This window comes from Astyanax mexicanus, chromosome 2 (assembly GCF_023375975.1).
Source record: "Astyanax mexicanus isolate ESR-SI-001 chromosome 2, AstMex3_surface, whole genome shotgun sequence".
Classification (NCBI taxonomy): Eukaryota; Metazoa; Chordata; class Actinopteri; order Characiformes; family Acestrorhamphidae; genus Astyanax; species Astyanax mexicanus.
This window is the reverse complement of record NC_064409.1, coordinates 43258732-43282468: the sequence shown is the minus strand read 5'-3', so window position 1 is coordinate 43282468 and position 23737 is coordinate 43258732. Positions and strand designations below refer to the sequence as shown.

Genomic DNA, 23737 nt, shown 5'->3' with positions numbered 1-23737 from the left:
AGATGGCTTAAAAAAGATGTAGGAATTGTTTTAAATGCATGATTTTTGAGAGGACTTGTGTCTTGTTTGAAAATTGCACTTATATTTGGATGTATTGAACTTATATGTGTCTGTCATAACATACAAAATAAACATAAGTTCGTGTTGTGCAAAGGTTTAGCAACCCTAAGCTTTTCTACAATGTCTGAAACCTTGTTTAACAAACCAATTTGGCATGTAAAAAATTGTAGCTGGTGTGTACATTCAGGCATCGCCCTAAAGTCCTGAAAATTAAAACGGTGCATACAATGCAAGAGAAGACTAAAGGAATATAATAAAAAATGAGATTTCAGGGGAACTGTGGAGGTCAAGAGAAGGTTGGTGAAGACCAAGAAAACTTAAAGCATAAATAACTATTTATATGCTGGTAAGACAGGCGAAATAAACCCTACTCTCCATATGACTGCAGAGAACCTATGTGAACATTTATTTAACCAGAAGAGTCCAGAAGGTGATACACTTAAGCAATAGAACACGAGAGGGAGTGTGTTATCGCGAAATAACATTACGGCTCGACCTCGAGTATTCTATTGCTTTTATACAACAGTTTCTTTCTTTAACAAACATATAAAGAAAATAAATCAAAGAACTTTAAGAAATTCAGTTTGAATATGCTTTAATATGGACTGAGCCTTCCGCCAAAAAGTAGTTCCACCACAACTTAACTACATACAGTGTATGGTTCAGGCAGACTAACACCACGAAAGTTAGCTTGAAAGCAAAATTGGGAATAGTGAAGATGGTCACGTTAGGAGCGTGAAATGACGCTGATACTCTCCTCTCCTGCTCTGTGGAGTCGTCTTCAGGAGATAGCCGCGAATTTTAGCATTTCTGCTTATTTTCCTGGGTGGTGTTGGTTTTAGCTAGCTGGCTGGACTGTGGTTAGGTTAGCGATTTTCGTTCCTTTTTTTCCACGAAAGACGAGCCAGCGCTGCGGCCGAGTGTGCCGCGGTTGAGCGCTAGTCTGTGCTAAGCTAACGCTGCTGCGGGTGTCCTGTGTATATACGCCGTTACTCGGCAACGCGTCGATGGAGAGATACAAGTTTAGTGTGAGAAGGCCGTGATGTTATCACGAAATATCATCACGGCTAGATCACTTCTCAACCAATCAGATTGTGAGGTCGGAACTAACTGTTGTATAATATTGTACAAGGCTATTTTTAAAGAAAAATCATAGAGACCCTTACAATTACTAAATTTAACGTTGGAAAAATGCTTCTACGAAGGTACTGCATTTCATAAAAAGAACACCATGCCAACTGTGAAGCAGAGAGGGGTCAGTCTGTAAATGTTTATGTACATTTATGATTAGTATAACAGTGCTGAGGTAAATGCAGGATTAGTATAGCAGTTCTGAGCTATATTTATGATTAGTATAGCAGTGCTGAGGTAACTTCATGATGGAATAAGCAGTTCTAAGGTAACTCCTCACTTTAAACAGCAGTCCTGAGCTACATTATTGAATAGAATATGCATGGACAATTCTAGCCAGACATCCTCGGCCACGATCATTACCACCCACTGTGTTGTCCACGTTGTAACACTGTAGATTAAATAATATTAATTGCCTGCCATTAGCACTCTGGCTTGTTCTCAGCGTCATTCACAAGATAATACTTCACAACTTTCACAGTGTTACCTCAGGGTAACACTTAATGATCAATTTACCGGTACACAGTTATCCCATGACTTGACTAGCTAGAAGCCTTTGTCTCACTGTAATGTAAAAAAAAACTGCTGATTGTTTGTGATGCATCTATGCCATCGTTTATCTCTTGATGCTCGTCACCTTCTTTCCCAGAATATCCACTGAAACAGCACAAGCCTGCCTGCAGTCAGCTCCAGCTGGGTTAGAGATACAGGCGGCTCTCCCCTCAGTCTGTACAGCGCATTCGTAGGCCTGGCCGTACCCCATTTTTCAGTGATTGTTGTCAGATAGAGCATTTCTAACTCTGAGACTGAGCCAGAACACAGCAGGAATCTAAAACAGCTCCTCTGCCTCCCTCAATGACTTTTTGATGCCACACTCGGCTCAGTCAAAAGGAAACACAGAGCGGGCGCTCGGTGAAAGGCTGCAGAAGAAGGCATAAACAAAGTTTCAAAAGGTTGAAAGAGTCCTCAGTATAGCTGTTTATTCTGCCAGGTCTTTGTACGAGTAAGTATGAATTCTGACATTCTGTATCAGCCATCAGCCCAGAAAGGTTAGATAAAGTTACAGACATGTTATCTGCCTCCGTCTATCAGTTCTATCAACAGATGTAAATCCGTACTCCTGCTCTCAGAACAGCCTCTTTCTTTCACCCTCCTTCATTCGACGCCTGTCTCCCGTGCCCCTCTCAGCCTGTGGTCTTTCATGAATACATACAATAACCATTTTAATATTCGTTTGAAAATAGAAAAAAAGGACTTTCGGTATTGGGCTAAATGAAAGTGAAAAGACAGGATAATTTAAACTGGACAGCTGTACTGAGATAATGTACATTCATTAATTGTATAGCAGTGCTGAGATAAAGTCATGATAGAAATAGCAGTTCTGAGGTAAAAGCATGATTAGTATAGCAGTGCGCAGGTCTATTATTTTTTTTAGCATAGCAGTCCTGAAGTAAATTTGTGATTAGTATAGCAATCTTAAGGTAAGTTTATAATAAAAATAGCAGTTCCAAGGTTAATTTATGATTAGCATAGCAATCTTGAGGTAAATTCATAATAAAAACAGCAGTTCTGAGGTAAATTCATTATTAGTATAGCCGATATATATATCATTCAAAAGCCGCTGAATTCTCCAGCTATGGACCAACAGCTGGTTTGCAAATCGCCGGTGCTATTTTTCTCGTTTTTTTTTCTTTTTTCTTTTTTCTTCCATTTCACAGCTTTGGTGAAGGAGTGAAAATGTATTTTATATTGTTCTTCTCTTGGTTTGCTCTCTCTGAAAGTGAGGAGGATGATGCTATAGCTGAAAGCTCTTCTCTCTGGGAATACAGTCATTCAGCAAGTGAAAATCACCAGAAGAAAGGTATCCTGTTTGAACGGTGAGCGGGTCATCGAGCTGCCGTAGGAGCTTTCCTTTCTAACAGGATTGAAGCTGTAGATCCTCCTCTGTCCTGCTGACCACGGTGGGATTTACTCTCTGGAGGCGGGCCATATGTAACGCTCGTATCGTTTAGGACTGTCCAATTCAAAGCATGAAGAAATCCCAGTGGCTGAGAGTCCCACTGGCACCTCCACCCTCCTCCACCACTCAGCAATTTACACTCATTCTCTCCTCCTGTCATCTTCTCACCCACCTCTCCCGCTCACATATAGACCTTATGGGCTGTATGACAGAGATATTGCTCGCGTGCGGATATGAGATATGATAATTTCAGAGTGTGGAATCCTGTATGTTGAAGCACATAAGTTTGTGTGTGCGGCTTATGACTCGTATACTTACTTCACATACTTACCACCGACACCCCGCCCCCACCCCCAGCACAACATCTTCTTATTCATTTATTCAGACAGCATGTGAAAGAGAGAGAGAGAGAGAGAAAGTGATGAACAGTATTTAGGAGAAAGAAAATCTTCCTGCAGTTTATCTCTTGTATTTCACAGACACGTTGACGTTAACGTAATCTAAGCAGGTACTTACCACGAGTGCATGAATATAATGTTTGCCAATGCGATAATCTCTTTTCTGAGTGATGATGCGCTTTGGCTTCACAGTATCGTTGCTATGTGCCTCGCCTTGTTTGTGCCGGTTATAAATGTTTGTTTAAAGAAAAATATAGGATGTCCAGTCCTTATCGTGATCATATATCATGATACACTGATCGTATATCAATGCAAGACAGTAACCTCAAATTAATATCACAATTAATTGAACATTTAATGGTGATTGCGATTAATCAATGCTTATTTTAAAGAAAGACAGACAGCATGTTGCTTCTATGTTGTAGGGCTGCAACTAATGATTATTTTGGTAGTCGACTAATCCGATGATCATTTTATCAATTAGTGAACGATTATGTCCTCCATCTCTAAAAACTACAGAAAAACAACTAAACATGAGATTTAAAAGGCATTTAAATGTCCGCATCCTGTTTAAACATGGAAAGTACTGATATTTAGTGAATTAATATGTAATCTGTTGTGTTTGGGCACTTTTGGAGACACAGAGCAAGTTTCTTCTGTCCCCAGCTCTTTGTGTAATGCGGTACTGTTACAAATTAACGATTAGTCAACAATGAAATTTGTAGTCGACAAATTGAAATAATCGACATTGTCGATTATATCGACTAATCGTTGCAGTCCTCTTATGTTGCAGACTGTAGGAAACCACATAAGAGTTGTGTGACTACACAATTACATATTGCAGAGCAAATAGCGAAATTCAGAGCTGGAGTTAATTGTTATTATTATTATTATTATTATCAGATTGTAGCCTGCTGCTAACCCCGGCTAGCACTGCTGGAGCAGTTTTAGAATTAACCGCTAACCATGCTAAGCACTAGCTCTTTTGTCGTTCAGAGGTGAGTGTTATCGGCCTGTTGCCTGCTGGAGCAGCATCAGCATTATTCACTAACCGCCCTAAGAGCTATCTCTTTCATAGCTGTAGCTGTGCCTGTGTGTTTACTGTGTTAAAACAAGCTAAGTGTGCTTAGCAGTTAGTGCTAGCAGTTAGCTGCTAATGCTAATGCTGCTTCACCAAGTCTTAGTGGAAAACTGGAAATCTAAGCTTACTGTACATAAACGGAAGCACTTTACTCACCCAAATAAACAGTTTTCAGGAGAGAAATCTGTGTAGATTAATATCCAGCACTCGTTTGACTTTAAAAGAAAAAAAAAAAAACAGTTTTGTTTACTTAGCAAATCTTAGATTAGCTCAATTAGAAGGAAAACATGGTGACACCTCTGTTCCTTATTAGTGTTGCTTAATGTGCCTTATAATCCAGTGTGCCTTATGCATGAAAATAGACCAGAAAATAGACATTTATTGATAATGCACTTTATAATCCGGTGCACCTTATATTGCAAAAAATGCAGTAGTTTACTATGCTTACAATTACAATTCTGTATTTATTTATTTTTATGAACTTTATTTTATTTATTTTAACCATAGCAAAATAATCTGGTTCCATTGTGTGCAAAAAAAAAAAAAGTTTAAAATTTTGAGTGCTGTGATATCCTGCAGTAGTAAAGCATTAACTGGATATAGAACTGACAAAAATAATAGATGATAGTTGCCATTTAGCCGCTCTGATATTATATATGATACGTAAACCTACCAAGTTTCTCAGACCACAGCACAGCGTCTCAGACGAAAAGGCTATGAAAAGTAGCATGGTAGAGCATGGTACTGGACGATAACCTTGCACACATTCACAGTTCCATTCTTTACTAATATATTATTTATATTCTATGACCAAATATACCATTATTCTACAACCGTAACTGTTTCTTTGGGTTAATTAATGCAACAATAATATTACTATACTAAGCTTTATATCTCATACTATCACTATGTGCTCACTCCCACGTCTGTTATCCAGAGGAGAGGATTGTTTTACAAGCACAGGCCTACAAAAGATTATGAAATGCAAACTTACAGTACATCCTTAGTTGCCCTGTTCTTGGATGTCCTCCAAACAGTGTGAACGTTTAGGTGTGATTATAATCTAATGCGATGAGTAATTTGTTAATTAAGTGCAGGAAGTTGAGAGGTGCAATCCATTTATTGGTTTCTGTTTTTAAGCAAAGACTGATCTGAAAACACCTTTTTTCCTCAGTTTAAATATTTTTTTCAGCCTTATTACTTTAATATTGTTAGCAAGAAAACAAGAAATCTGGCAGTTTTTAAATATGCACTTCTGTGAAATAAAGTATAAGCTGTATAAAGTTTAGGCCTGTCACGATATATTGTCCCTGAAATTATTGCAATATACAATATTTTTGTCATTTAAAGACATTATTAAATGCCACTGACATAACGATAACAGAATAGCATAAAAACAATTATACACTTTTTAAAGATGGCAAAAATTGAATTAATCATTTATTGTAATTAGTTTGGGAATTATATGTTTATTTCTTAAACCACTTTATTCCACACTGTGTGTATGGAGTCAGTTATTAAAGCATGACTGGCTAAAATACTGTTCACTGTTATATATGTGAACAAACATACAAATAAACACAATAGACGATATCATGATTATCAAAAATTATTGAGGTAATGTTCATTTATTGCACGATAAATCAAGACCTGAAGTGAAGTGAATTTATAAATAAGAATTAGAAAGGCTTGATACTGGAAGACACGGTTACCTATAGTGGATTTTATTGTTCTAGCATTCCTCTGCTGGTTGGTAGAGATGGTACAATCAGGTTGAGTTAAGTTCAACCCCCTTTTTAATAAGATACAGCGTCCCAAACCCATTTCTGCCATTGGTTCTACCCAGAGAGTGTAAAAAAGATGGACGCCGTGTCGCCGTTCCCATTTATTCAATGAAAATGAAGCCAAAATCTTCCGCCATGTTGGCAATTCTGAAACCCGAGTCTGGGCAGTAGAGACCAGAGGAGGGAGAAAGACTGTGGAGAGACAGCCTACTCATTTAAATAACCCCGCCCCTGAGGGCTGCCTCGAGGTCACAGGCTGCAGAGCGAAACTGATGGTCTGTTATTGGCCCCGCCCATAACCAGCCCTTTTACAATAACCACACCTTTTTGAATAGAGCTGAATAACGTTTTAAAAAACGAGTTCTGTGGGAATATAAACATTTGACAATATAAGCAGAGGTTACACTAGCTGTTGCATTTAAATAATGGAGGTAGAATTACAGTATATTGGAAAAAAAATGTGATTGAAATTTGTCTGTTTTGCCATTAAAACATATGGGGATGGGTGGGGTTACACAGATTTCTGCAACCGAACAGCAGAGGGCGCCCGGCCTGTGGTGTTTTCACTTTTGAGAGACGATGCTCTGTCCAGCTATACACAGTCTATGGTTCTACCAATCAGCTCAACCCCTCAAGGGGTAGGGGAAGGGGGATGTGCACACTACAACCAGAGGCCTGAGAATCAGTGGCAAGATAAAGGCTCAAGCGACAAAAAAAAATCACAAAGAAACTCCCAATGACTCAAAAAGTGCTACAGAGTTGATTATGTCGTAAAAAGATTATACAGCACAGTTACATTTTCACCACGTCAGAAAGTTGAGAACTGAGAAAGTAGATTTCTGACGTCAATGCACCAAAACTTGACGAGACAAAGTTTTAGTGAGGACAGTGAAACCTGGGGAAAGATAACATTTCTTCATTTATTTCACATAGCGCCCGCGGTCACTGCTTAATATTAGAGCACTGTCTGTATCAATTTTACATTCACAATAGATTGTCCCCAGACCTCAAGCTGACTCTGGCTTTTTTAGCCCCTCCTAGGCCCTTAGCAATCAGAAGCCTGGGGTTCCTAATCCGTCCCACACCAATTTTACAGGATGTCCTGGGCCTTTGTCTTGCAGTTTTGTCCAGCCTCCTTCTTTTAAATGATAATTGGTTTCTTTAGCTGCGTTTGTCTTTCATCTAAAATTCTTCTCTAGAATGATCAAATGATGATATGTACATGAATCACAGTCAAATTATGTCTGGATTTTAAAGTTTTATAACTATCTAGGTGCATTAATAATCTGTATTGTTCTCTTTAGGCCCATCACGATACAATAAATGAACACAACCTCCATAGAGGGCCCTTTAATATAGTATATTTAATATAGAGTCAATGTGTAAGTTTATGTAAAAAATAAAGTTTTTTTTGCATCTGTTGCTGTCACAAAAGTGACATTATCGACTTATTGTGCAGTATACGGATTAGGGCTTCAACTAATGTCAATTTTATTAGTTGACTAATCTGCCAATGATTTGTTTGATTGGTCGATTAGTTTAACTAATTTTAGTAATGATAATGAAGGAGTCAGTACAGAACTAGTAAAGAACTAGTAAAGACAGACTGTAGAGTTTTTTTGTGGAGTAAAATGTGTTTGTTTGAGTTTAATGGACACGTGCTGCAAGTGCATTTATGATTAAGTTTTTTTATATATTTTTTAGTTGTTTTATTTAAATTTCAATCTCTCAACGATTAAAAGTCGATTTCTTTATATAATTGTATTTATTTCAATGGCAGTAAATGTCATTTATCGCAATAAAAATAGTTATTGTGATAGGAATTTATAGTTTTCTGAAGTATTGGAATAATGTAAGGTTAAAAAAGAATGCTGACTTGGAAAGAGAAGCTTATTAAGTGATAATGTGTGTAACAGTGTGAATAAAGCCTCTGATAATGGCTGGACCATAAATGACATGTGTTTGGACATTGATTTTGATGAACAAGCATTCCAAACATTAACAAATCAAGCTTTACCAACAGCACCAGATTTTTGATTCACTGATTATTTATCAATATAGAGAACAGTCCTGTAGCAAAAAGTTGAAGAAAGTTTTATAAATGTTTATGTATTGAAATCAGAAAATACATATATTACACTATTACTGTTACTGTATTTTCTTATTACTTAGGAGTATTTTTTACTCAGCAGTAACACAACAGATGATGTGAAGTACCGTAAATCATTGTACTGAGATATGCCAAATATCACAGAATCACAGTATCATGCACAACATATCGTGATAATATCATATCGTAAGATGCTCTGTGTTTCCCACTACGACCATATACCACAATATCGAAATATTTTGAGGAGGCGTGATTGTAAAAAAGAGTTTAAAAATAATTAGGAAAGAGTTAAAGCTGTCTGAAAAATAACTTTTTTCGAGACTTTAGTTCACTGTCTGCGTGATTTCTGTGACAAGTCCTGGGGTGTTCAATTAACTCCAGCTCTGAATTTCGCCATTTGCTCTTCAATATGTTTTTTTTTTTTCCCCTCCTAGGGCTTCATTCATACAGATCGTTGAGTTTTTTTTGCATGTGAATTTTCTTTGCATTATTTATGCCCTGTTGAGTGGAAACCATGTTCTGCGACCATTTGCTTGAAGGAACACAGATCATTGTGCTTTTTCTCTGTGAATGCCGGAGCAAGTTGGCATGTAATGTGCGTGTGTGCGGCACCAGTGGGCCTCGTTATTCCTCGGGCCTCTGGCACAAATGAGGCGTGTTACATGCATTCAGAGCTAGCTGGGCAGCCTGCGGACAAGAGCAGAGTCAGGGTCATCAGTTGTGAGAAGTACGAGGGGAGGTGACCTTTGCGGCAATTATTCTCTTATGAGTCTCCGCCTTCGTGGCTATTCCTCTTTCTCGTGCCAATTTACCATTTGTGCCAGTTCACCACGAGGAGGAAGGAGATTGAAGGTCAAAAGCTGGGGAGCTGTGGAATAGGAGAGAAAGCAGGAAAGATGAGGGCAGGGTGATGAAGAGCTTTGAGTGTGTGTGTGTGTGTGTGTGTGTACAGAAGAACAGACAGGCTTATTGACTGGTCTCTGTTTCCAGCAGTGAGTTAGAAACAGCTTAGCTTTACAGGGTCTTTGTGTGGATAGTAGCAGGATTTAGCAGGTTAGCTCGTTGTCTACGCTTCTGGACGTTACTGGATCTGTTCTACGCAGACACAGACATCTCACTTCTCCTGAAAATTATGGGATGTTCGCTTAATTAATAGTGACTCCTCAAAACGCCTGAAAGTCATGTACTCAGGTCTGCTGCTTCCTCATCCTCATTTATCTCTTCCTGTTCTCAGAAGACCTACCACTGTGTTCTGTGGGTGGTAGTGCTGGGGTGAACCTGAACCTTTATGTGTTTCTTTCATACCGCCATACCTCTAGAGGGCGCTGCAGAGTGCCATGCAGAACAGCACCGTCAAAGAAGCACAAGCAGCCGTGTGGAGTCAAACGCTGGTTTAGCTCCTCCTGCTGTTTCTGCTGTATGAGTGTTTTACTCCCAGTAAAATAGAGCAGTAACTACAGCCATTTTAAATATATTAATACTGTAGCTTGAAGGATGATTTGAATGTATTTGTTTACTGGAGAAAGGAGGGAATTGTGGCTGATTTTAATACTGTACTGCCTCTAAAGGATTCAGAAAAACATTGTAAATTGATATTAAACCTGATATTAAAGCTAATGAAAAATATCTATTTAAATACTTAAACTTTGAGTATTTTATGTCTATTTATAGTGTTTATGAAACTATAAAAAATATTTCTAATATTTTGTGAAGGAAGTTGTGTTAAAGTTGTTGATATATCTCTCTATTTTTAAGGTCTATTGTTTCCATCCGTCAGCTGTTTTTCTGCTTATAAATTTCTTAATTTAATTGTGTGGGACAAAGTAAACCCTATACTAATCAAAGATTTAATTTAAAGCCTTAATGTTTTATATTATATGTACTCCTAACAGTACAGTAACTCACAAACCTATATTAAAGCCCAGTCATGCAAAAAATAAAAAGTAGACGTTAAGTAGATGCAGGTTTACCAATTGTTTTAGTAAAGTGTCTTTTCTATTCTTCAGCTGTTTTCCTGCTGAAAGAAAGTCTGATTTCTTTATATATTGTGTAATTTTGTTGGACAAAGTAAACCCAATACTAATCAAAGGCTTAATTTATTAATATTATATGTACTCCTAACAGTACAGTAACTCATGAACCTATATTAAAGCCCAGTCATGCAAACAAATACAAATAAATACTGTGAAACCATCAGAATCTTTAAAAAAATACAGTGATATGCATTTTTGGCCATACCGCCCAGCACTAGTGGGTGGGATTTTCATCCTCATTCTCCAATTCCAATTCCTATTTTCAAGCACTGGGGCTGAAGTAATATTAGCATTAGCCACTAACTGCTATTTCCTGGATCAGACGGGAGTATTATCGGCCTGTAGCCTGCTCCTAACCCCAGCTAACACTTCTGGAGTAGCATTAGCATCACCCACTAACAGAGCTCGGAATTTCCCTGTTCATAGGGGAGTATTATCAGCCTGTAGCCTGCTCCTAACCCCGGCTAGCACTTCTGGAACGGTTAGCCGCTAATGCTAATGCGCCAGTCGAGTGCTGGTGAAATTCCTTAATCTGAGCTAACTGTAAATAAACAGAAGTGCTTTACTCACCCAAATAAACAGTTTTCAGGAGAAATATGTGTAGATTAACATCCAGAGCTCGTTTGACTTGAAAGTGTTTATGTCACACGTTTTCTGTTAGACATTGTTGGATCTGTTCTGCTGGAGTTACTGAAAGCTTTACTAGGTAGATAGAAGTCACTTAATTGGTCCTGTGAAACATTTTAAGGGAGTTTTACTATTAGCCTTCATTGCATTAGACTGTTTGCTTTATTAGTTAAATCTATAAACAAACCCTAAAGGCTAGAATGCTTAACCACCCCTGACTAGTGGGCCATATCCAATCCACACCATTAGTCATACTCTACAGGGAACAGTCAAGAAAGCTGTGATCTTTGTAGCAGGTCAGACTATTTTTTGTTGGTGAGCTTTAATATAATAGAATTCACTTGTTCTCGAGGTTGGAGTTTATATATCAGTTTTTATCCTGTGAAAGAAAACAGATATTAAGGCCTGCATGCAGTCCAGCACCCCATCCAGTCTTAATAAGCATGGAGGACAGATTGTACTTTCCGTTAATGGTGGGTTGGGTAATGGTTGAACATGCATACTACATACTAATCCATTTTATGGTATGGATTTTACATTTACACCAGCAGCATGAGTATTTATAAAATTATCGAAAGGTACAATAAATGGATTGATGCATTATTTATTAAGGCAAAAGGCTACAGACTAGTATTGTCTAATTAGCATTGTGCAGTACAGAGGTTATAAATATTTGCTTACTAGTAGCAATTAATGTAGCAGCCAAAGTCAGTGCACAAGAAAGTCACAAATATGCACCTAACATACCCAAAAACTATTATATATGAATTATGAGGTGTCATCTTGTGGATGAGACACTACTTTTTTTTTTAGAAGTGTCTGAAGTGTGTTCATCGATTTAGCAGCCCACAGTGTCACATTTGTAACAGGAATACATCATACAAGGCATAACCACCCACAGTCAGCAGAGCAGTGGCTAATGATTGTGACTGGCTGCATCTGGCTAGAATTGTCCATGCAAAGAGACAAGCAACTCTGGCAAAAATCACATCCAAATTCAGTGCAGGATACTCTGCACTTATATCCTGCAGATGTGTGCATAACAAGTGTGTTGGGGATGCACCTCTTTCTTGACAATTCACTGCCAAGATATCAGTGAACGTCTGACTGTTGACGTCCGTCTAGGTTGTTTTCAGTCAATAGTGCACTGACTTTTTTTCTGTTGGCAAGATAGCAGAACGCCAGAGCTTTACTTAAACACACCTCATTTCGAAACCACTCTTCCCATGGGTGTAGATACAGCTCTGAAAAAAATAAGAGTTTCTTTGATTTTACCAAATCGAAAACCTTTGGAATATAATTAAGAGGAAGCTGGATCATCACAAGCCATCAAACCAAACTGAACTGCTTAATTTTTTGCACAAGGAGTGGCATAAAGTTATCCAAAAGCAGTGTGTAAGACTGGTGGAGGAGAACATGCCAAGATGCATAAAAACTGTGCTTAAAAACAGGGTTATTCCACCAAATATTGATTTCTGAACTTTTAAAATTTATGTGAAATTAGACTGTTGGTGGCGTGGGGTGTAAGATGGCAATGAGCATCGCATGAAGCCTTGCACAGAGAGTAAGATAGGGTCCAGTCTGTGACTCTATATTTAGTATTTAATATAAAAGTATAATTATGTTATGTATAAAACAGTAAGGAAAATGCTTGTCTAGACAGTGTGTTTGAGCTTCATAGGCCTACCCTGCTGTACAGTAGGGAAAAAGACTTATTTAAGAACACAATTTCATTTTCACAAATATACGCTTGGCTTGTAGGTGTGTGTGTGTGTGTGTGTGCGTGAGTGCAGTTTAATAGGCTTAGCGGTCGCTAAGTGTGTGTTTAATAAGTGTTAGTGCACTGAGGTGTGAGTGTACTGGTTTGACCTGCGAGGAGGGCGTTGCTGCGTAAGTGTATGTGTGTGTGTGTGTGTGTGTGGGTGTGTGTGTGTGAGGGATATATGTGAAGCAGCTGGTCTTTGTTGGAATTCTGCACCTTGTTGCATGGAGCGGCTCCAGTCTGTGGATTAAAGCCTGTCCCATCTGTCCAGCGTCAGCTACGATTTAAACTGCTTCACATCATGCTCCTTTTGCCCGGGCTGCTAGGTCCAGATCTCAATCACAACCACACCTGCGTTCACCTTTATTCCTACTTCAGCACATACGCAGCACACAGGTATCACAAGTTTAGCACGTGCCCATACAAGCCTGAGAAAAACAACAAGCACAACCGGACGATATATTGTTCCAGAAATTATTGGGATAAACGATAATAATGTAATTTTAAAGGGGCACTATAGAAAAAAAAAAAAAAATCTGCTTCTGGGCTCCTCAAAGAGCTTTGAGACAATGTACCACAGTAATAATATACTAACATAATACTGCTATTATACCAGTGTACAGTTAAACCAACGTTTTGTTATTAAGAACAGACATTGGGCTTCCAATATATATATATATTTTTTTTATATCCTAAATAAATAAAACAAATAAAGTACACCCACCCTGGGACTACACTAAATATTAAACAACAACATATAGATTAAAGTAACATTTACATTAATTAAACTCTGGACATAACACAAAAGCTTTTGCAGATTCCTTTTTCTAATCAAATATATGTATATGCTAGAAAACACAAATTAGTGTCCAAAGGCACAAGTGTCCATATGATGAAAGACACAGATGGTTGAGCAGGCCATAGCTCTTGCAATATATGTGTGTGTGTGTGTGTGTGTTTTATTAAGTGCATCTATAACAAAACTCAATGCAAAAACAAAACGTTCAATTATGCCAAGGTCTATTTAGTAGAAATTAACAAAAAAGCAATGTTTTGTCCAAAATCGAAGTCGAACAAAATTAGACATTTGGCCAAACACTTTTTTTTTTACATTCCAGCTGATATAACTACAAAGCACAGTATATTTACCTCGGTAGTAGTTGCTAGTAGCAGGAGTAAACACGAGGTAACCGCGCTGGCCTGCATCCACATGGCACCTGTCGAAAGCTGTGCACTTCAGTCCAGCACAGTTTTGCGCAGATATTTCCAGTTACAGCTGAGTTCATGCTTTTAATCCTAGAAAAATGCTCTTATTTACCTTTTAAAAAGCCATTTAAATGCCTGATTAAAGGGCCGATTACTGCTGTTGTTTTGCTGTTTTCTTCGGGTTTTGAGTGCATGAATGTCATTGAATGCATTGTTTAATATTGGGATATATATCTTCAAACAATTAACATCTGTCGCTACTACAGCTGGGCAATTCTCACGATTAATTTGGTTAATTCAAATGAGAGTTTTATGAAGGTTTTTAAAATAGAGTAATCGCGATTTGACCTCTTTACATGAAGACATTTTATCTTTTTAGTCTAAAATATCTGAAAACGCTACTCATTTCTGAAGCGATTATCCGTTTTACCCTGGTTACCGGCGCCTCCTACAGACTAACTTACGTATATTTTTTAACTATTACACAGAGGACTGAGCTTGTACTGAAGAAAGTTCCAGCACTGTTCTAGCACTTGCGACACAAACACTTGGTGGAATAAAGCGTAAATGTATCTAAAAACTGAAGTGTTTTTATTTATTTAATTTTTTTAGTTTTAACTATTTCTTTGTCATCTGTAGTTTGATTTTTAGTAGGGGGCCATAATTGCCTAGCACTAGTGGCAATCTTAGATATTGGGCTTTTTTTTTTTCTAGACCTGGCAACCCTGGCTGCAGCTCGCGCTAATGTGCTCTCTGCCGTCTCACTATCGCTCCAAAGACAACAGAAGGCAGTATATGTGGAACTTAAATGCTGAGAATATTTTTAAATGTATAATAGGATGATACGTAGTGAGTATAGCTGTGTTGTCTTGTCTCTTATCTGGTGTGTTTACATTTTTGGAGACACAGAGAGCGAGTCCATTACCCCTCACATATTACCCCTAATATGTAAACATGGCTACTCTCTCTAGTTGTAATGAATCTTTTTTTATTTCACTAATGATTACATATATTTCCAGCAGTCATTCAGACAGCCTTCTATTTGAACACGGCAAGCTGTGCCAGAGCACCTGATCCAGTTCATAAAGGGCTTAATAATTAGCTGATGAGTTCAATCAGATGTGTTAAAAAGCGTGAAAGGCATTTTCCAGCGCAGTGGCCATTCAGGGTTAGAAATCAAAGCTCCTGTTCTCTTCTATTTTTGTGCTTCAGGTTTAGGACTTTTCAAAGGTTAGAGTTAGACAGTCTGGCGCTTTCTCTTGGGTATAATAGGACAGCGCTAATGGATGTAGGCAGGTTCTGGACTATATGAGGGCTTGGTGATGATTAAAACCTTAGAAACAATTTTAAATACACAGACAGCCTGTGACTTTGGAAAGAAAAGAAGGCACATCTCCAACACATTAACTTTAATCCATCATTTGTCACATTACTCTCAAAGAAACCTCATCACACCCCCCGCCCCCCTTTCTCCAAATCAAATACAAAATGAGAATGGATCCTCGTGTAATAGTGTTGGGTCCCAAAGCGAGAAAAGTGCAGGAGTTAAATAACATTTGGTGATGGAATGAAAGAGAGATAATGGAGGGTGGGTGTTAAAATTAATTTGTCAGTCTTGCTCCAACTGCACATGAGCGCCGCATATGATTATGCAATGGAGTTTCAAAGCCATGCAAATGGAGGAAGAAGAAGTGAAACAGGAGCAGGATTAGGGCCTGCGAGCAGTGCTGGTGGAGGCTGCCATGGCTTACGTTCTTAACTCTTAGCTGGAATAGCAGTGACAGCAGTCTTAGAGGTATTCCTCTGCAGATCACAGGCATTTAGCTACAGTGTTTAAGAGGGATTGTCACTCTGGACGTTCTGACAGGTGTTGCATACTTGTTTTCTCTGGATTACCACAAACAATGTGTTTGGCTACAGAACTTCTGATGCTTTGGGGGCGTGACTAGCTGTAAAAAAAAAAAGTCAGTGGAAATGCATGAATTCCAATCTCTGTAATATTCATACATTTACACTGAAGGGATTTTGCTGACTGCTCTCCGATTCTACATATTTGTTTATTTTTAATAAACTATCTGAGCACTTTTAAAGTTCTCGTTTTAAAAGTTGTTAATACTGATAAAATAGTGATTTCTTTCATGGGAAATGCTATGCCCCTATCACTAGCATTGTAAGCCTGTTGGGAGCATTGGATAAAAGCTTTGTATGGAGAATGAATGGTTGTGGGCAATGAAACAAAAGTTTGTATTTGTTTTTAATGTTTTACTACAACCCAAATCCATTTTACACCAGATTTCTCCTTGAATTCAGATCCAGTTCAGATGTACAGATTTTTTTAACCACTGTGTTCCTCACCTTCTGCTGTCCTCTAAGCTCTATTTACAGACATTGTTCTAAACCTTTTTGCTGCAGTGAGGAATATTTTCAGAAGGTGATAGGAGAATCATTTAGAAATGAAAAGATTGTGAAAATGTTTTTTTTTTTTTCAGAGTTTTATATGTCATGAGGAGGAGCTCAGTAGTGCATTTTCTAGCAGGCTTACATGGTTTGCTTTTGGTTGTGAAGCTGGCAGTTGTGTCCTTGGTTGCAGAAGGAAATTGATGAGGGGACCTTTTCATTTACTCTTGGGGATTTTTGAACAAGTGGACTACAGTTATCTTACGGCGACAGAGCCTCCAGTGGGAGTCGTATAAGAAGGAGGCGTAGCTCGTCTGCTCACATCACAGTGACGATAATCGCTCTCTCTCTCACTCTCACTCTGGATTTCATTTAAAAAGATGACTTTTTGTCATAGAATCCGCAAATTCCATATTTTTCACGGTTACCACATGCATGAGGCAGGTGGAGCCTCTCAGAACTCTAAAGATTTATCGCTCTGTGATCTGCTAAATTTTCTGCTAGTGTGAATTTTTCCCCCGCTAACAACACTTTGATTTCCACTAGCACAATTTATCTTCGATTATTCAAATCTGCCCTTTTCCCTCTTCCTGTTTCTTTCCCTATCTACCTCTCTCCTCCTCTCCTCTCCTCTCCTGCCTGGAAAGGGTTGATGCAGATGGCGCATGCCGCAGCTGTTAGTCCATACATGCAGCCTGATGCTGCACGAATTGGATTAGCCTCTGAGAAATGCTGATAATACCGCCGGCACCTGCCCTGCTCTACAATGCCGTCATTTCATATTAGCAAATGTGCATGCAGTGATTAATGCGGAGCGCTGCTCTGGCTTTAGAGATAGAGCTGCAGAGGTGCGTGGTGAGGACACGAGCGTAATCATGGAATACAGTGCTCCTTAGGCCTGTAACACACTGTTCAGCTGTTCAGCTACACCCCGGCTTTAGATCCAGTCATGAATATGCTGCCATGGTGATGCAACGCGCTCGCTCCTACCACAATCTCCACTCCGTCCGCAAATAGGAGCCTCTGCGTCTGAGAGGCCTTTGAAGTTTAGCTTGGGAGGTATGCAAGGCGGAATCCAAATATGTCAGCTCTCGCTATTATGCAAGCACACACACACACACACACCTTTCTGTGGCAGCCTCCCTCCATCCTACTGTTCTGCTCTGCTCAGTCTTTATGAATATTGCAGTGAAAAGCTTGTAGCTGTATCTTGGTCAAGATTTTAATTTCATGAATCTTACACACTCTGACTCACTCTTGGTTGTGATTATTAGGATATTATTTAAAGAAAAAAAACTGTTAAGCATTGTCTGCTTGTGGTAATATGGATTTTTTTCATAAAATAAAGAAGACTGTATATATGTAAATAAGATAAGATACAAGATACAGGATGCATCAAAATTCCAAATGTAACTTGTTTTTGCCTTTTTTAACCGCTACATAAATTAAATTGCCTAAATGTATTTTTGGATTTTGTATATACTATACACTAAATGTGTTAACTGTTAAAACAAAACTGTTATCACATTTTTATTAGCAGATATATTAAGAAAGCACAATACATCATGAATTTATTTCAGCATTGCTATTCTAATCATGAATTTATTCCAGCAGTGCTATTCTAATCACAATTTGCTAGCTAGCTACCTCAGAAAATGTCAAAAATGTCCAAACGTTAGAGGTAAAAAAATATCACACATTAAAAACTGACAAATTTGGTTACAAATTGTTGTTTGCACTACATGATTACAACAAGTCAACATACACAGTTTGCCATAATGAAGGAATATTGGACAATATTGAAATGTATTATTTTTTCATTTAAAATGAGATTGAATAACCCTCTCAAAATCATTCTCTTTTTTTTTTTTGTCTCTTTGTGCAGGTAACCGGTAGAATGGTGGCTGGGGAAGCGAGCGGGCACAGCTACCTGGTGGCGTGCTGGCAGCCCATCCTAATTTTGATGCTGGGCACTGTGCTGTCCGGCTCTACCACTGGCTGCCCGTCCCGCTGCGAGTGCAATGCCCAGGAGCGCTCTGTCGTGTGCCACCGCAAAAAGCTGCTGTCAGTTCCTGAGGGTATCCCGTCTGAGACACGAATGCTGGACCTCGGCAAGAACCGCATCAAAACCATCAACCCCGAGGAGTTCTCCGGCTTTCCCAACCTGGAAGAGCTGGAGCTGAATGAGAACACCATCTCCACCATTGAGCCTGGAGCATTTAACAACCTGTACGGCCTGCGGACTCTTGGGCTGCGCAGCAACAAGCTGAAGCTCATCCAGCTGGGTGTATTCACAGGCCTTAGTAACCTCACCCGGCTGGACATCAGCGAGAATAAGATAGTCATCCTGCTGGACTACATGTTTCAGGATCTGTACAACCTGCGCTCTTTAGAAGTGGGCGATAACGACCTGGTGTTTATATCGCACCGGGCGTTCCACGGCCTCAGCAGCCTGGAACACCTGACGCTGGAAAAGTGCAACCTGACCTCTGTACCCACGGAGGCCTTTACTCACCTGCACAGCCTCAACACTCTGCGTCTGCGTAACCTGAACATCAACAGCATCAGAGACTACTCCTTCAAACGTCTCAACCGACTCAAAGTCCTGGAGATCGCCAACTGGCCCTACCTGGATACTATGACCACCAACTGCCTGCACGGGTTGAATCTTACATCCCTAACGATCACCAGCGCCAATCTGACTTCGATTCCTTATGTGGCCCTTCGACATCTGGTTTACCTGCGCTTTCTGAACATGTCCTACAACCCCATTATGATCATTGAGGGGAACAAGCTGCACGACTTGCTCAGACTGCAGGAGTTCCACCTGGTGGGAGGCAGGCTGGCGATGATTGAGCCGTACTCTTTCAGAGGACTCAATTACCTAAAGATTCTGAACGTGTCTGGGAATTCTCTAACCACTCTGGAGGAATCAGTCTTCCACTCGGTGGGGAACCTGGAGACACTGGTGCTGTACGATAACCCTCTGGCGTGCGACTGTAGGCTTCTGTGGATCTTCCGCCGCCGCTGGAGGCTCAACTTTAACCGGCAGCAGCCCACGTGCTCCTCCCCCGAGTTCGTCCAGGGCAAAGAGTTCAAAGATTTCCCGGACATCTTACAGCCAAACTATTTCACGTGTCGCAAGTCCAGGATCCGGGATCGCAAGCCGCAGCAGAAGTTTGTGGACGAGGGAACTACGGTGCACTTTGCGTGCCAGGCAGATGGAGATCCGGCACCGGTCATCATGTGGCTCTCTCCACAGAAGCAGTACATCACTACGAAAACGATAGGAAGGCTTACGGTCTTTCCCGACGGCACCCTAGAGGTGCGCTACGCTCAGATCCAGGACAATGGAACTTACATGTGTATTGCAAGTAACGCCGGTGGAAATGATACAGCTCTTGCTCATCTCCACGTCCACAGCTACTCCCCTGACTGGCCCAACCAGCCCAACAAAACCTTCGCCGATATGTTAAACCAGCCCAGCGACAACGGAGGTGCCAATGGGACGAAAGCAACAGTCCCGTTCCCCTTTGACATCAAAACCCTCATCATCGCCACCACCATGGGCTTCATTTCCTTCCTTGGTGTGGTATTATTCTGCCTGGTGCTGCTGTTCCTGTGGAGCAGGGGTAAAGGGAACACCAAACACAACATCGAGATAGAGTACGTACCACGTAAGTCAGACGCAGGGATAAGCAGCAGTACTGCTGACGCTCCTCGCAAGTTTAACATGAAAATGATTTAATCCGACCAGGGAGTTGGGAGAAAAAAGACAACTATAAAAGAGAACAATAGTCAAAAGAGATCCCCTTCCTAAACTAGCCTCTGGATATTGGGACTTTCTCGCAGAGGAAGTGTGTGTGTTTCATTCCTCTCTGTTCTAAAGATGGATATGTGGCACCTGAGTTCTTTGTTTTTTCGTTTTAATGTTGAAAATGAGAGGGGAGAAGAGATCCTGCGCTCTTCTGCGATGATGGCGTTTTGCGCTTGGCCTTCAGGGACCATTTCTTTGAAAGAGAATTTTCTTGTAAGACCTTCGAGTTCCAGTGAATTTTTATGGACACAAGGATATATACGAAACGACTAAAACCGAACCCTTCTCAATGTTTGTGTCAAACCTTCGAAATACAAAAGACATACGGACCATCATCCCTCCCCTTTGCTGTCCTTTTGCCTGCATTATCTGTTTTTGTATGATTTCTTTTTAATATCCAAACTGAAATAGTTTTATTAAACAGCAAAATAATAACAAAAAAAATAAAACATTTCTGGGTTGATAAGCACATTAACCGATTGCAGTGCTGTATGAAAAATACCATGTGTTGCAGACCATTACTGCCATGTCGTTGACCTGTTTGTGGCCACACAGTCTTTTTGAATATTGTTGCTAACTTGGTGAAACACTGGATTAACAAACTGGATACTATGAGAATGGAATACAGTAAATGGTGTATTCAGCATTTGTCACAACTGGAACTCTTCTTCTTGTATCATTCTCTATTTTATATATATATATATATATATATATATATATATATATATATATATATATATAATATTTTAGCCTCTGACTAAACAACATTTTACGGCAATTATATCTTAATCCCTGTTGATATTAATAGCCTTCAACACTAGGAGGGTAAAGACTAGCCTGTGCCACCTTGTCTTCATGGTCAGAGGAAAGTGCAGCGCCCCAGCTCCGATACATCAGTGTAGAATAGTAGAAGCCTGTTCTTACCAAAGTCACACTAGGAATGATGTGGGGAGAGATTGTCATCTATTCATTTACTCACCTCAGAGACAGCAAGGCCAGTTGTGTTCTTGTGTCTGTAGCTCTCTCTCTCTCAGACTCCGGCTGCTGATGACCTTTTTTTTGTTTGTTTGTTTTTTTTGTTATTTAATTTACATTCTAGCTGAATTGGGAAATATAATAACAGCCGACACAAAACAAAACTTTTTAACCTTAGTCTTAAATCCTTATTTTTGTTGCCAAATAATTTCCAGAATTCCAGAAAAATCACCCCTACTGTCTGACTGTCTGACAAACATTTGGCTGTGCAATACTCATTCACTCACTCATTCATGTGGTTTTATATTGGTGTCAAGAAATTCAGCATTTTAAAAACGTACAGATCCTGTTAGAAGTTGCTACACATTAAGATCTACTGAAGAGCGATTCCACAGAGAGCCTCGTTGTTGTTATTGACTTTCAATAACTATTCTTGCTGTTGTTTCATTTCCTTCCTGCGCTTTAGGCTTTTGGCACATTAGCCAGAGAGATGTAGATTATGAGAATTCCTTCATAAGGGCAAAGAGTGTGTCCGTGCTATGTTATCCCGGTGTGATGAGAATAGCATTAAGGAATGTGGTTGTCGCAGCTGTATCGTAGGGTTTGCTAATTTGCTAATTGCTAATGCTATTCCATGCTATGTTTATGTAACACATCAACCCCATGTTTGGTATCTATGGATTAAAAAGCTAATAGTTTTATATTAATATTCCATTGTACATCACTGACTTGTCCATGTCGTTGCAGATGTGTAAGTATGTATGAGTGTGTGTGTGTGTGTGACTGATTAAAAAAGAAAAAGAAGGAATATGTTAATGTGCTTGACAACCCTGACATGTTTCAATGCTGCCTCTCTACCAGTTTATTGGTCCAAAAAAAAAAAGTTTTTTTTTTTTTTTTATTATTTGAATTATTTGAAACATCTCCTTCTAGTACTCTCCAAATAAACATTCCTAAACCAGTCTCTCTCAAACAATGTCATTCAGTCTGACTCACAGCGTAATAATACTAAAAAAATATTAAAAAGCCTAACCCTAACCCTATTAACATTCGTAGCATCCCTGATTAAAGATAATGCTTCGTTGCTGGTTTTCCAGGAAGGTATACTGCACGTGTGCGGTACGCCCTTATTACCTTAGTGCAGGCCGCTGTGTGTGTGTGTGTGTGTAGGTCTAGGAGCTGTGTGGATGTGAGGGGGATAAAGGCAGGCTCTTTATAAAGATTGACTGCGAGCTGGGTGTTGGTTTATGGGCTAAGTGGGTTATGCTGGAGTAATTGTTTTGTAGTGCTGATGGGTTCTACAGATGGTGGAGGAGGACAGATGGTTTCAGCCATAGTGATCTGCTTTAGAGTAAATCCCCCTCACGCACAGGAACGAGACGCTCACGCTCTCCTCCCAGCGCTCATTGCCGATGTTCTTTCTGTTCTAAACCCACAAACCTGCTACCACGCTCGTCCAGATCCGAGAAGATCGAGGAAAACAACAACAAAAAAAATAAATAAAGCATCTTCTCCTTCTCTCACTTCTCATTCCCGAGACTATGTCAAATAATGTGGTCCATGACATTCTATTTTATTGGGGGAAAAAAAAAAGATCTAAAATAATGGAAAAAAAAATGTTCAAATTGTTCTGTGCAATAAAGGTATTATGCAGATTTTCTTTTTTTTTCTTTTTTTTTATTAACAATTTTATTGATGTTGAATTGTTGAAAATATGGTATGTTGTATTAAACGATCTATGGAGTTTTTGATAAAAATATCAAAACGTGTATCTTGATTTAACATTGCAGCAAAAGGCTTTTGGGTGACAGCGGCAATAAATACAGAAGCTTGCAAACGTATTTAAACCCCTTAAACTGTTTGACCTTTTAACATTTTAAAACCAAAAACTTGGATACAAAAATGTATTTTATTCATATTTTAATTGACAAACCAACACAAAGTATCACATAGTTGTGAAATGGAACGCAAATGAAACATGGTTTTTAAAAATTTAAATTAAAAATAAAAATCCCCCTGTATCAACACTTAGTAGAGCCACGTCTTTGGAGGTATGTCTCTACCAGCTTTGCACATTTTTCTTTGCAAAACACCTCAAGCTCAAACTCAACCAAGCTGGATCCATGTCTTGCCACAGATGCTCAATGTGATTTAGGCCATTCTAACTCATGAATATTATTTGATCTTAACCATTCCACTATAGCTCTGGCTGTAGTTTAGGGTCATTGTCTTGCTGTAAAGTAAACGTTTTGAAAAGCATGCATCATTTTTTTTTCCACTTCATAATTATGTGCTACTTTGTGTTGGTCTGGCACTTAAAATCTCAATAAAATACATTTAAAGTCATGGTTGTAAGGTGACACAATATGAAGGATTTCAAAGGTTCATAAAAGTCA

The 23737-nt window shown here is 39.2% G+C and overlaps 1 protein-coding gene across 4 annotated transcripts in view; it reads left to right on the top strand.

Moving 5' to 3' along the window:
* The window catches only part of lingo1a (leucine rich repeat and Ig domain containing 1a), a 221161-nt gene extending 197929 nt beyond the window's left edge, over positions 1–23232 (top strand). For all 4 annotated transcript variants that reach the window (XM_049474333.1, XM_049474334.1, XM_007228543.4 and 1 more), the window contains one exon: positions 18435–23232. In XM_049474333.1, the coding sequence (XP_049330290.1) occupies positions 18447–20297 (1851 nt within the window). In that variant the 5' untranslated portion in view covers positions 18435–18446 and the 3' untranslated portion in view covers positions 20298–23232. The remainder of the gene's footprint in view (positions 1–18434) is intronic.
* Positions 23233–23737: the final 505 nt, after the last annotated feature.